Source organism: Ursus maritimus, unplaced genomic scaffold (assembly GCF_017311325.1).
Source record: "Ursus maritimus isolate PB19 unplaced genomic scaffold, ASM1731132v1 scaffold_2, whole genome shotgun sequence".
Classification (NCBI taxonomy): domain Eukaryota; kingdom Metazoa; phylum Chordata; class Mammalia; order Carnivora; family Ursidae; genus Ursus; species Ursus maritimus.
Window position 1 is genome coordinate 48414072 of NW_024424452.1, and position 15490 is coordinate 48429561.

The 15490-nt window shown below is 37.7% G+C and overlaps 1 protein-coding gene across 1 annotated transcript in view; it reads right to left on the reverse strand.

The window, feature by feature from the left end:
- TMCO1 (transmembrane and coiled-coil domains 1) overlaps positions 1-15490 on the reverse strand; it is a 47016-nt gene continuing 31526 nt past the window's right edge. The window contains exon 7 of the mRNA XM_008685699.2: positions 1-577. Within this exon, the coding sequence (XP_008683921.1) occupies positions 479-577 (99 nt within the window). The 3' untranslated portion in view covers positions 1-478. The remainder of the gene's footprint in view (positions 578-15490) is intronic.

Below are 15490 nucleotides of genomic sequence, written 5' to 3' on the forward strand. Positions count from 1 at the left end.
TGAAATAGCTAAAATTTTGGCCTCTTTATTGATCTTGGGTCATATATTTGGCTTGGAAACAACGTACAACAAATAGTTCCAATTAAGATATCACAAACTAAAGTTTTCTTCCAGATCTCTAAACGCTCATGGAGAGCCAACTTTCATGGTACATGGCACACAGCACAGACTGGAGAGTCGGTCCCACAGAAAATATTCATGTAAGCCAAACACAAGAAAGATGCTATTTGCTTCTCATTACATAAACATCGCCTGAACTTATCTAACCAACAAACTTATTTTTCTAAAAATTAATCTGCGACTGAAAGTACTATCGTGTTTGCTGGGTGCCACTCTCATTCTGAATCATATCCAAAAAGTCTAGAAATAATTCAGAACTAGAAAGTGGCCCAAGTCTATGGCTCTTGCTACAAAATAGTTGCCAGTCTAATCTGAATGTTTAAAAAGAATGACAGGAATTACAGGGTTCTTCTTGATTTCAAGAGAACTTCCCAGAGGGAGGTGGAGGACCAAGAAATCCACCTGCCTGCTTGGTGGCAGCTCGTGAAGGGGCAAGACCAAGAATCTTCTGGATGTTCTGTGGAGAAAACAGAATTAAAACTGGGTTTTATTTTTTTATTTTTATTTTTAAAAGATTTTATTTATTTATTTGACAGAGGCAGACAGCCAGCGAGAGAGAACACAAGCAGGGGGAGTGGGAGAGGAAGAAGCAGGCTTCCAGTGGAGGAGCCTGATGTGGGGCTCGATCCCAGAACGCCGGGATCACGCCCTGAGCTGAAGGCAGACGCTTAACGACTGTGCCACCCAGGCGCCCCAAAACTGGGTTTTAATATGAGGTAGAGAGAAGAGTGTTTTACATAGATCCCATAAGAAGAGAAGGCATATAAATTAAAAGTACCATTATGACCTAAAATAGGACAATTACTACCACCGTGTTATGTTTTAAAAGGTCTACAACATGACGGAGATCACAGGCCAGTAAAAGCCCTCTCACCTAATGGGACCTTGGTCCACAACCAAATAAGCTGATTTTTTCAAGTGGAGAATCACAAAAGAGGTAATCTTTTATTTCGACACGAAGCATATAAAGTATATTCATTAGCTATTTCTTACAGCAAGGCCTTTTCTTTGAATATGGCTCATCAGCTGGATTTAGTCCTTACTGCATCATCTAAAGCTGCAGCTGAAATACTCAGTTTCAGTTTTTTCAAAGTGGTAAGGGAACTTAGGTTCCTGCAAAGCAATCTGAGTCCAGAACCCTCCCAGATTTCTAGCGCCTCCCCTCATCTTTTCACTTGTCTCATTATATCTAATTCAGCAGGGTTTTTTTTTTTAATTCACCTTCATTAAAGTCGTTCTCATAGAAACCACTTTTTATACTCATATTTTATTACTTACTATAACATTAAATTAAATTATATAAATATAACAAGTAAACCAGCATAAACAGTTCTGGGATAAATACAGGCTCTTACAAAGCAATGACTCACCTGGTAGGAACAGACAGGTGTGGGCGTACCAGAGAGCAAACCGTGAATGGAGAGGGTGATGCGGGGATTAAATGCTATGCCTTTGTAAAGAGGGAAGTGACAGGGTTTGTGAATGTGGAGAGCTTCAGTGCAAGGTCAGGTGTTAAGATTTTGTACAGCATTCATAAGAGGGAAAAACCTTAAAGATCGTCTACTTTCTCTTGCTCAATCCTTTCATTTTGTATTTGAGGAATTCCAATGAAAACTTGGAAAAATGTGCTGGTTTGTCCCAAATTACAAAGCTAAATGAAGAGCAGAGTTAGAATTAAAACCCATGCGTTCTGACTCATCTTACACAGTACTTCCTACGTTCAAGTTCTGGTCTTCGGAACACACTCCACCCCACTGGTAGGCAGGCGAGCGTGCGTACATTCACTCAGGAGTCACTGAGCACCCACTGTATAGAACGCACCATAACCAGACTTCTCTGAAGTGTATACAATCCCTCAATCCCTCACCACTGGGAAGGAGGATGGCTACAGATTTGAGTGTTTAGATTTCTGACACAGCACACTATCAGAATATAACAGAATATGTAAATATGAGGACGCAACTTTAAGAACTCATTCGAATCACATTTATCACAAAATACTTCATTTATCCATCTACTCACACAATCACAATCCTGCGGCTTGTGCTTTACTTTTTTTTTTTTTTTCAATTAACACATAATGTATTATTTGTTTCAGGGCTATAGGTCTGCGATTCATCAGTCTTATATAATACCCAGTGCTCATTACAACACATTCCTTCCCCAATGTCCATCACCCAGTTACCCCATCTCCCCATCCATCTTGTGCTTTACTGTAAAAAGAAATCTGGGAAGCAGCTAAGGAAAAAAAAAAAAATCAATCATTAGATCAGCCCGCTTCTCCTTGGTAAAGCTGGAGAATTTTATATAAATATAATATAATATATTTATATATATAAATATATAATATTATATTTATATATAAAAATATATATTATATTTATATATATAAATATATATTATATAATTATATTATATATAATATAATATATATAAATATAAATTTAATATAAATATAAATAAAAATTTATTATTTTTATAATAAAAATAACTCCTTCAATGACTACTTCTAAAAAAGGTGCACAAAACAATAAGACCAAATGATATAATGTCACTAACTTCCAATTTCTTTTATTTAATCAGTAAATTTTTACTAACTACAATGTATCCAGCATTAAGCAAGGCATTATGGGAAATTACCTTAAAGATAAAATTTGAAAGAATATTACAGAATTGGCTGATAAATACATCTGTCTAGTTAACAAACACAATGATACAGTCTAGACAAAATATACTAGACATCCCTGATCAGTTATTCCGTAGAGACAGGTGCCAATTAAGTGAGTCCTTAACATTTTAGAGATAAAGACTAGTATAAAACCTCTGATGCCCTTTAAATTACAGGTTTACTGTAATTTAAAGATACAACTCAAAGGAAAATAGGAAATATTTTGGGGGGTAGACTGTTGACAGTCTCGTTTATGAAACAGAAACATCTAAATGACTACTGGACACAAGTCCACTGCTCTAGATGGGGAAGAGCTCAAACAGCAACAAAAATGTTAAAATGGAGGCACTTTAGCAGCAAGGCTGAAGTTCATGGAAATCCAGGCAGCTCTATACTTTGTTCTCCTTGTGGCTCTTGTCGCAGGCTTCCTTTGGGAACACTAAGTTTATCAATGTTATATTACTCAAGTATTTGTATTTTAATATAAATGCTTTCTATTTATTGCATGCAATCTTATCCTTTAGTGAAATTTTAAACAATCTATTTAAATTTTTATAGTTTCACAAATGAACCCAGGTCTTTTGATGGCTTTTCTTAGATAAAATTTTCTCTGCTTCCCTGTCTGTGAAGTCTTTTCGGTGTAGGAGCTAACCGATGCTCTCAAGATGCAAAAAAGATGGGTAAAAGAGAAGAGGTCACCATTCTCTCCACAGTAGTAATACCAACCAACATTTCTACGCACCTTAAAGTTTACAAATAGTTCCAAGGACTAGATGCCAGTCCTCAGTTATCCTTGGAGATGAGAAAGTTGAGACAGAGAGGTTACATGTCAGGACGTGAACTGACATACAACTCAAAGTACAGTTTTCCTCTATTAAACCACTAAGAGATCGTTATCTTAGTAATAAAAAAAATCTTGAAGCAGACCTGGCCTATAAATACATTCTGTTATGAAGACTATGTATGAGCACATGAGTAAGTTATATTATTAAGTATATACACGCAGGGGGACCTGGGTGGTTCAGTCAGTTAAGCGTCTGCCTTCAGCTCAGGTCATGATCCCCGTGTCCTGAGATCGAGCCCCACATCTGGCTCCCTGCTCAGTGGAGAGCCTGTTTCTCCCTCTGCCCCCTGCTCCCTGCTCATGCTCTCTCTCTCTCTCTCAAATAATAAAATCTTTGAAAAAGTAAATAAATGCATATAATTCAAATCCACAGAATGTACAACACCAAGAGTGAACCCTATTGTATATCATAGACTTTGGGCGATAATGAAGGGCCACTGTAAGTTCACGGACTAGAACACATACAGCGCTCTGGTGCTGGGGGTGTCGTAGGGGACCCTGCACACACGTGGTGGCAGGGACTGGATGGGAAATCTCTGTACCTTCTGCTCAATTTTGCAGGGAACCTAAAACTGTTTTAAAAAATAGTCTATACAAAATGCACAAAAAAACTGTAAAGATACATGAAAAATAACAGTTTATACCCTTTTCTCATTCCTTGCCTCTAACTTTTTGAAATATTGCCAAACGGGATCCCAGGACCCTGGGATCATGACCTGAGCTGAAGGCAGATGCTTAACCAACTGACCCATCCAGGCGCCCCTAAATAGGATAATTTAAAATAAAGACAGATATTTCTAGCACTTTGAGATAGTGCTAAACATTGTTCTAAGTACTTCACAGGCATGTTCTCATTTAATCCTCACAACTCAGTGAGGCAGGCTTGTTGTCCTTACATGCAGATGAGGAAAAGAGTCAACTGTCAGACTGTGATTCAATAAATTCTTACTGAGCATGACACTGTCGCAGATACTTTTGTATATATTATCTCCCTTATGTCTTTCAACAACTTTATCTATTAAACTTGACCTGACTGCTTTCCTATAATCTCTTAATTCTCTTCCAATTTTTCAGGTCTTCTTAGTAACATTTAGCTTAGAAATACGCATTTTGCTAAAAGACAAAAGCTTTAATATATTATGAAGATGATATGGAAGAATACTTAAGATACATGCAAAATATAGTAAGATTTGGTAAGGTTATAGAAAAATATAGAACAATTATTTTGAATTTCTGTCCAGTCCTGTGTAATAGGGTAACAACTGAGGAGTGTATGTATGTCAGAAGGGAAAAACAAAGGAAAAGCATTTTCCCATAATCATGCCTTCTATTGGCAGGAAACCCAGAAAAATACCATTACAGGATTTGCGTTCCTTCCTCTTTGCAAAGGATAAGAACCGGTGATCAAGAAAAGGAAGTTGTTGGTTGCTAACTGGATATTTTGGGAAGACCCAGGTCACTAGCCATAAACACATTCTGCTAAATGTTATTCCTTAGTCATTTAGCTAAAATAACTCGGCCATGGCAATCCTTAGTTTATTCTTTGTTAGTTTCTCTGGCATCAAGCAACCAGCCTTCACTTCCACCTGATTACAATTTCTCATCAAGTTACCATAACATAATCTGTTTTAGATACAAAAAGCTGTATGGAAATCCTATCAACTCAGATGGCCCCACCCAAGAGCCCCAGGGTTTTCGCATTCTGTCTAAATTAGCTGTACTGGAGAATGATGTAGAGATGAAATATTTACTGAAAACAAAGGCAGTACACTAGGGCACCTGAAATACCACGGGGTCAGCAGTCTGAAGACTTGAGGCCTGGTTCTGGCAAACCAGGCAAAGCAGCAATAAGGCAAAGTCTTCTCATCTTACCGAATCCCAGATGCCCAACCCCATGGAAAGAAGGGGAATGACTAGATCAATCACTTTCAACCCTTTCGGCCACAGAATCCTTTCTTTAAACAAAATCTCATGAAAAAACCCACCACAGAAAATAGATAAAATACTGTTAGAGACCTGAAGCCTCCTGCTGGGTCCTTCAGGCTTCCCATCAAGCACTTTCGAGGAGCCAAAGTCCCTGTGGCTCTAGCGTTCTAGAACGTGACTATGTTGTAACAAATTATATTGCAGATTTCAACACATATCTTGCAAAGTGGAAATCAAAATTCTGAAAGGAACACGAGCACATCAAATCGCAGTAAAGTAATGCCACTTCCTTGGTAATGCAGACGGACATTTTCTGTCCTAGGTTGTCTAAAGGCCTTGCTTATGATAAAGGTGGTTTTTTTTGAGGGGGTGGGGCTATGTCAGGTGATCAAGTGTCAATCCAAATCTCTGTCTTTCTCCTAACCATCTTCCAATGAAAATTCCCTTAGATCCCATTTAGCCCTTTATCTGAGGATCAGTCAAGGAGAATATTCTGAATTTTAGTTTAGTGCAGGAAGACAAGATGTATGTTTGTATGTTATATATGTACGTATGTACGTATGCATGTATTTTTAATCCTATAATGAATGGTAGGATGTGACTGGTAAGGAGTGGGGTATCTAAAACTCAGAATGAAACTTAAGCCTTACTGGTTTGAAAAACCAAAAGACAGGGATTAGGGTGACCCCAGCAGCTTAAAACTGAGTGAGAAAACCCTGGAAAATAGTCACAGAGGAGAAATTCAAAACTACATTTAAACTCTGCCCAAATCTCTTCAACTATGCCAAGTGTGAGACAGCCTTCAAGCAGCCCAGCTGAGACTAAAATAACTGAGATTTCAGGTACTGCCTACCACAAAGGAGACAGAGTATAGAGTTTGAGTGCCAAGTTAACTGCCTGCTTAACTAAAAAAACTGAACACTCTTCCAAAGAATAACAGAATCCAGAGTACTTACCACCTATCATAACAATGTCCAAGACACAATCCAAAATAATTAGATATGCCAACAAACAAGAAACCTGATCCATACTTAAGAAAGTAGGCAACAGAACCCAAGCTTCAGATCATCCAAATGTTGGAATCAGTAGATAAGGACTGTATTTTAAAGCAGCTAAATAGGGGCACCTGGGTGGCTCAGTCGGGTAAGTGTCCGACTCTTAGTTTCGCTCAGGTCATGATCTCAGGGTCATGTGATCAAGCCCCACATCAGGCTACCTGCTCACAGCAGAGTCTGCTTGAGATTCTCTCTCTCTCTCTCCCTATCCCTCTGCGACCCCACCCCTGTTCTTGAGTGCTGTCTCTCTCTCAAATAAATAAATAAATAAATAAAATCTTCAAAAAAAAAAAAAAAAGCAGCTAAATAACTCTGCCTAAGGGCATAAAGTATGTTCAAAATAAATTAAGAAATAGGAAATCTCAGCAAGGAGAAGGATAGCAAAAAAAAAAAAAAAAACTGAACAGAAATTCTGGAACTAAAAAGTATTATATCAAAATTTAAAAATCATTGTGTGCACTTAAGGTTAACTCAGATAGGGATGTCAGAGGAGTCAGTAAACTAAACACAGATTAACAGAAATTATCCTCTCTAACGAACAGAGAGGAAAAGATTTTAAAAAACTGAACAGAGCTTCAGGGTCCTCTTAGACAATACTGAAAAGACAAACATGTAAGAAACTGGCATCAGAAAAGAAGACAGAAGGAATGGGCAGGAAAAAAATTCCAGCAGCATTAAAAAGGAAAAAAAAAAAAAGTAATACCCTAGGCATATCCAGCCAAACCGCTGAAAACCAGACTTAAAGAAAAAAATCCAAAAGCAACTGGAGAAAAGGGACACATTATCTACAGGGATATAAAGATGTGAAGGACTTCTCATCAGAAACAACGGAGGCCAGAAGATAGTGGAAATGCATTTAAAATGCTGAGAGGATTAAAACAAACAAATAAGAAAAACCCAGTCAACCCAAAATTCCATCTCCAGTGAAAATATCCTTTAAGAATATAAAGATAAAATAAAAATATTTTCAGATAAATGAAGATCAAGAGTATCTGTCACCAGCAGACTTACAGTATAAGCAACACGGAGAGAGAGAGACAAAGGAATCACTTGGCTGCTGCACTGTGAGGCACTGGCAGAAGCAGCCGCACACTTCAGCTCCTGTTACATCCCACCAACAACTCTGCACTGAGGAGTCTTCTATTCACTCCCTGCTCTCAAGCCTCTGTGCTTTTACTTACACTACTTCGGATGCCAAGAATGCTCTGATAAGGGACGCCTGGGTGGCTCAGTCGGTGAAGCGTCTGCATTCGGCTCAGGTCATGATCCCAGGGTCCTGGGATCGAGCCCCACACTGGGCTCTCTGCTCTCCCTCTGCCTGCCCCTCTGTCTGCCACCCTGCCTACTTGTGCTCTCTATCAAATAAATAAAGTCTTAAAAATAAACAACAAAAAAAAAGAATGCTCTGATAAGATTGGAAAAGCCCTACTCATCCTTCAAGATACAACTAAAATGGCCCCTTTGTATAAAATCTTAGTTTCATCCCTAAGCCACTTTGCTTCCATAGACTGTGTTTTTCCTCTGATACCATTTTGTACATGCACACACATACCGAGGGCATCAAGCATACTCTACTGTTACTTATGGGTCTGTCTTTCCACACAGATTATGAGTTTCACAGAGGTACAAACTATTGCTTTTTACCCTGTATTCTCAGCATCAAAGAAGAATTCCTGGCGTTGTATAAAGACTTGAATCACTCTTCAGTAATGACAGGCAATATTCTAAATAAAACCTTGAACTCATGCACTGAAACAATTCACAAAGAGATCAGATTAAGGTAATGCCAAATAATCTGTTCTTCTCACTTCCTAGTTAAGCTATCATTTTCTGAACCACCTGCATTCTCTAACTGATTTGAAGTTAAGTACTAAAAATGAAAACACTCTGCTTGTAGATGAGCTATACCGACATTAATAATGAACTAAGCTCTAAGTCTTAAATAAAGTGACATATGTTAATGATGAGGAGCAGGAGATGGCAGGCATTTGGTATTCTCATTTTGATGGCTTTAAGATATACTGACGCGGCATAATTAGAACCTGCTTTTATACATACACGCGGCATATCAAAATTTTTTGCCCTAAGAAACACAAGAGTGAAAAAAAATAAAATTTACTTATTTTTATCACTCTCCTGAGCACATATACGTGTTGAACGAGACAATGACAAATTCTCACTGATACTTTTTCAGATCTAGTCATAGATACAGAAAGTTGTATGTTAAGATATGGGTGACAAAAGAGAAAAAAAAACACAACTCTTTCCTCCATTATTCCTCAGAACCACTAATCCTTTTTGCTTTCAAAGAAAGAGAATTCCATTCACAGGTTTTACAGTTGTATAAATTCGTAAGAATAGGCCAGTTTCCCCTTAGCTGTTTACCAGGTAAGTTTGCTTGGGTTTTTACTGCGATTTAGAGCACTTTTTATAGAGGAGATCACCATTTACATAATCTATTACTGACTCATAAGAAGAAGAAAATAAAAAAAGCAAGTACTTTAATTTTGGGAATTAAGGAAATTTCCTTCTATTCTTGAATTCCGTCACTACCCCCGGACTAACTTAACACCCCTGCTGGAAGCTGGCAGACCTACCATTTCCGCTGCTGCAAATTCACACAAAAGAAATAGCTGCGGTGTGAAGGTCAAGGCCACTAATCATTTAATCACTACGCATTAAAGAATTTTAAGAAAGAAGAAAGATAAAATGAGAAAAGGTATTTAATTTATTTTCAGTTAGTGACATATCACCCTGTTTCAATCTATAAAAAGCAACTTTATCCTATCTTGGGCTGGGGAATAAATATTAATTTTAAAAATAGCCCAAAGGAGGGGGCACTAATTGATCTTTTAAAAAAGCGTGACCCTAAGAACTGCTAACATTCTGTATCATTGTCTTCTGATAATCATAAAACGGTGAGGTTGTCCACCAACCCTCTTTCACCTTTGTGAAGACTGAGACTCAGAGAGACTCCAAGAGGTTGACATTCCCAAGGACACTCGGCCAATAAAGGGGCAACGAGATTCAAACACTGGTATTTTACCTCCAAACACTGTATCTCCTCAGCCTTCCAAAGCATTCCTGCTCTCTCACCATCACTTTAAAGTTTCTGAAGTAGTAATGGGTCTTAAAATCTATTATATGATCAGTTATCGCATTACTTTTTCTTTCTCTTGAAACCTCTTAAGGCAATAGTGAATCATTTAATTAACTAATAACATCCTAGCATGGGAAAAGATACGTACTAGATGAAAACCAGATTCACAAATACTTACATGAACTAGTAATACATCATAAAATTGTGTTAGTTTAGGTGCAAAGTTCAATCTTTGTTTCATCTGCTTTACTCTGAATGACTAATATAATAGAAATAATTTTAAATGTATTTCTATATCCTCATATTTGATAATGTTTTTTAAAGTGAAGTTACAGGTAGAAAAATTAACCTTCTAATTTAAAAAGAAACAAAAGTTCCATGAGAGCAAGGACCATAATTATGTGTCAGTTTTGTTTACAACTGTATACTAAGCATCCAGCATGGAGCCTGATACATATCTGTGCTCGACTTTGTTGAGTGAATAAATGAAAAAACAATCTATCCAGGGGTTATTACTAATGTGATAGTGATATCTTAAGGATTGGGGGAAGATGACTGAAGCATAGACATGTCCTTAATTCAACTTAATATTATACCCCCGTCATATTAAGGGGAGCATTATTGTCACGAAGGCAATAGAGCAAGTTGGTTTAACTGCACCATCACTCACATTTAGTGAAAGAAGTGGATTCCGGTTAGCACTGTAGAGCTCTTATTAGCTGACATATGTAAGTATAGTCATAATCTTTCACAAATAAAAGACTTTAAAAACATAAATTCAGGAAAGCCAGTGGTAAATGTATCTAATCACTTCAGCAATTAAACTGTTGACACTTTCAAGGCACTAATAACAGAAATGTTTCTCACTCTCCTAGATGCTATACTCTAATTTACTACCATAAGAAGACTTCCCTGTTAAAACAAGCAAGGCTACCCCCAATGCTGGAGGTACCTTGCATAAAATATACATGGTTTTTCCATGTTTAGCATAAAAATTAACCCTGAGCAAATGAAATTATGGTTTTACTCACTGAAACATAAACATGAAAAATTACCCTATAATAAATGGTCTCAGGTTGGTGGCGAATTGAAGCCTTAAGATGAACAGTCCTGGGTAAAATGATGCAGTAGCTGTGAACACCAGCTGGAGAATCCTCAAAAAATTAAACATAAAATTGCGGCATGACCCAGCAATTCTATTCCTGGGTATATACCCAAAAGAAGTAAAAGCAGGAACTCAAACAGACATTGATACACCATGTTCATAGCAGCATTACTCACAACGGGCAAAAAGTGGAAGCAACCCAGTGTCCACGGACAGATGACCAGACACACAAATTGGGGTATATACACACAATGAGATATTATTTGGCCTTGGAAAAGGAAGGAAATGCTGACACATGCCACAACGTGGATGAACGCTGAAAACAAGCTAGTCACAAAAGGACAAATATTATATGATTCTACTTACATGAAATCAAATCCACAAATATGAGTGGTCAAATTTGCAGAGACAGAAAGTAGAATGGTGGTTGCCAGGAATTGAGGGGTATGGGTAATGGAGTCGGTGTAGGATTTTCAGTGCAGGAAGATGAAAACGTTTTAAGGTGGACAGTGGTGATGGTTGTCAAACAATGTAAATCTACTAAATGTCACAGAACTGTCCAGTTGAAAATGGTTATATAGTAAATTTTATGTGTATTTTAACACAATAAACGAGAAAGATTAACAGCACTGGAATTACTGAATATAGGAAACCAGAAAGTACCGTCTGGACATAGAGGATTAGCTGGAGAATTCTGCAGGAATACGGCTACCACAGGTAGTCACACTGATAAGTTTAACCCCCTGAGACTTTCCAGGCATGACATTTATACATTTGGCCTACTCCTCCACATTCTTTTACTCTAAGGGTTCAGACTGACACTGCCTAGCCCACCCTAGGACACTAGCACATTTCAAAAGACCTCTTATCTAAACAAGGTGTCAAGAAAGGAGGAGAGCTTCCACTCAAACACTTGTCACCAGGACTGAACAGACCTTCACATTTCAAAGGTGAATTTAGCTCGGCACTCCAGAGAAAATACTACTAGGCTGTTGGTAGGCATTTGTCCTATTCACATGCATAACAGATTCAAGACCAAACATTCATGTCACTGCATTCTTTTGACCCATCGGGCTTCTTAGTCTTTGAAAAAAAGAATTAGGCAAACTGTGATCTCAAATGATTCCATGTTTTTATGTTTTCCTTCCTAAAAATCACATAATAGTTGGCAAAGCAGAAGAGAGCAAAGAAAGAATAAGGTACACCAGTATGAACTCCAAATGGATCGGCTCATCATTTAATGCAAAGAATGAAACCAAAAAAGTACTGATAGGAAACAAAGATGAATTTCCTTTTAACTTTGGAGTGCAGAAGAACTTTCTAGCCATAATTCAAAATTCAAAAGCCATAAATGACAAATTTGATCGAAAAAGAAAAAAAAATCCAGCAAACAAATAAAATTTTACATTGCAAAAATCATTGTAAGTAAAACGAAACACAAATGACAAGCTGGAAAAATTATGTGCGACTTACAGCACCCAGAGAGCTAACCTCCTACATTAAGAGCTAAAAATTCAGAAAAAGACCAACAACCCAATAGAGAAATAGGCAAAAGGCATACACAGTCTCTTGCCACCAAAGAAAGAAAAGAGTCTATGAACAGCTCTTAGACAAACGGGGATGCTCAAGCCAAAATGCAAATTAAAACTACAATGAGGTAGCAACTCTTATCTCTCAGATGGGTAAAAACTCAAAAGCGATTTCTGTGGGTGAGGCTGGCAGAAACATGCCTTTTCATACCTGGCTCTTGGGAATAAAAAATGGTAAAACCCCAGTTTGCCAAGTTCATAAATTCACACTTTGGTGTAGCCCCTACTATTTGTTTAACATACACTTTTCAGGTGCATACTAGGTACTATATATAGCTACACAGGTACTTTAAGGGATATATAGACAATTAAGAAATCACTACCTTGAAAGAGCTGGAGAGGAAAGGAGAAAATATAGATAAAAATAACAAGCAAAGACAGATAAACAAAAACTCCTTTAATAATATGATGAAGAATATGACCAATCATTATGGAAACTTGAATCATTCTATATTAGTTTCCCCATCACTCGCTTCACTTTATATCCCCAACAAAGCAAACAAAAAACCCCAATTCATTATGTTCTTTTAAAACTACTTTATGCCACAGTGTATATCTGAAACCAAGTGGCCTACTTCTTTGCCTAAGAATGGCCTCACTGGGGAAATCACAGTAAGTCTATAATTTGAATTTCTGAAAGCCTCCTATTTTATGGCTGCTCATTTCACAGGCATCTTCACAATTACCATGTAACCTAAGATCCTAAAATGCAAATAAAACAACAAAACAGAAAACGGAAATAGCGAGCTAACAAGCATTTTAATTCAAAGAGAGAAGCATACTTTTCATAGTAACACTTCAAATGCAAAGGTATGTCAGACTGGACAGAAGTTCACAATCCTCCAGTACATATGCTAACAATTACTGAGGAACAGGTACAGAAACCATATGTAGCTAGTAAAATAAAAAATTATGAAAGTAGGTCACTTCGGTGATTTTTCTAAAATTTTTAATATATTAGAATACCTTGTTTAAAACTGGGGTAATAAAATTAACCGCCCAAGACGAGCACCACTCAGGATGTGGCAACAAGTCAGAACTCACCATTGATCTTGGGGAGGAGAACCATATACCAAAAGAAAGAAATCTTTCAAATACAACACTGTTATATTAGCTATGCAAGCTATAGCTCTTCTACACTTCTCTTATTAATATTAGTGCATGCAATGGGACAAGTAGAAATAAAAATGAGTACGCATCCTTCCTGGCTCAAAATACATTGACTGTATGTGTGTGTGTGTTGGGGGGGGGGTTGCTGCCCCTTTCTTCCCTTTCTCTACACTCAATAAGCAATTATTTTATTAAGCTGTGCCAGTGTAGGATCTACTGTTCCTATTTTAACTTTATAGCACGTATTGTACACTGTGGTTCTCAGGGGTTAAGAGTATCATGCTGGTACACTGCGTGTTTTTATAAATAAAGGTTTATTGGAACACAGCCATCCTCATTTACACATTGTCTACGGCTGCTTTCATACTATAATGGCAGAGCTGAGGAGCTACAACAGTCTCTGCCTGAACCTTCAGGGATTAGCAGACTATGGCTGGCCCCTTGCCCGGTTTTGTAAATAAAGTTTTGCTGGAACACAGCCACACTCATTCATTTACATACCGTCTAGGACTGTTTTCATACTATAATGGTAGAGTTGAGTAGTTACAACAGAGTATATGGTCTAAAAAGTAAATACAAAAATATTTACTATCCAGACCTTAACACAAAATTTGCTGACCACCACAGTAAATGAGCATTGCATTCCTGATAAAATTAACTGCTAAACAAATACCTCACCAGACTGTCTGAAATGACAGAACGGAGTTTAAAGACCAGCTTGACCTGAACTTCCTCAATGATCATTCTTAACATTTATTTCACTTTAAAAACTCTACAGTTTTGATAGTGATTTCTAGGTAGCAATGTCCAGGTAGCAGCACAAATGGTGCATCTAAAATGAGTACTGTGAGCCGTCACACATGAAGTATTAATATCTGAATGTAATTTTTTTTAATTAATGATTTTTTATTATATTATGTTAGTCACCATACAGTATACCCCCGGTTTCCGATGTAAAGCTCGATGATTCATTAGTTGCGTATAACACCCAGTGCACCATGAATGTAATTTAAAGTAGAATTGCTCTTAGTTGCTGAAAGTGGAATGTATACATCATTGTGCTTTATTAATATTTGGACATAAGCTGCAATTAAAAGTTTCAGATTTAAATAATTAAATTTAAGAGCAATATTCTGGACATCAACGGACCTCTGCTAAACTAACAAGAGAGATCTATGTTGTCATTGTCTAGGTTTCCACGTTTAGTTAGACTAAATGCTTCACTACAGAGACATTTTTGAAAGTGTAGTACACACCTCGGCTACACAAGAATACAGCTTCTGGTGGACATACCCACTTAGCTGCTCCATAAACCTCTCCAACAGCTCATCTTCTAACCAACCTACGCTTCGTTCCTCCATTCCCCCGCTCTTAGTGAGATTAGTCTCCATTTGGTCACCAAACCCACACCTGGGACTCTCGTTAGTTTCTTCTTTCTCCCTAAGTTCTGCTGCTTCACCTCCATGTATGTCTCAACTTTGCCCCCTCTCTTTCACCCCTCTCATCACTGCAACAGTTCAGAACATAATGATTTTTTGCTAGACAATTCAGATAGTCTTCTGGTATTTCTCCACCTTGTCAGGCTCCTCTCACTCTATCCTTCAGAAAGCAGTTAAGTGTCAGAAAATGATGCCAGAAAGTCCTGAGACCTGGCTGCATTTAATCTACAAAAGGAGGAAGTGGGAGGCAGCCAGACAGAAGGAAGAGCATTCACAAACAGTTGATCTGGATGTGTGGGACATGGAAACTGCCAGGCAAGTCAGAATGGCTGGAGTGCTGAATGAGAGATGAAGTGGGGAAAACATTAAGCAGTAAGATCATGAAGATCTTTACAAGTTTCAAACTATAATTCCATTTCCTACTTATTTTCACACGCCAGGCCAACCAAAAAAATCTGCTGCTATTGACAGTATTCAGAAGAAGAAGAAATACAAGTCTCATGTGCCAACTTCCCCATGGCGATGCTTGCTGAA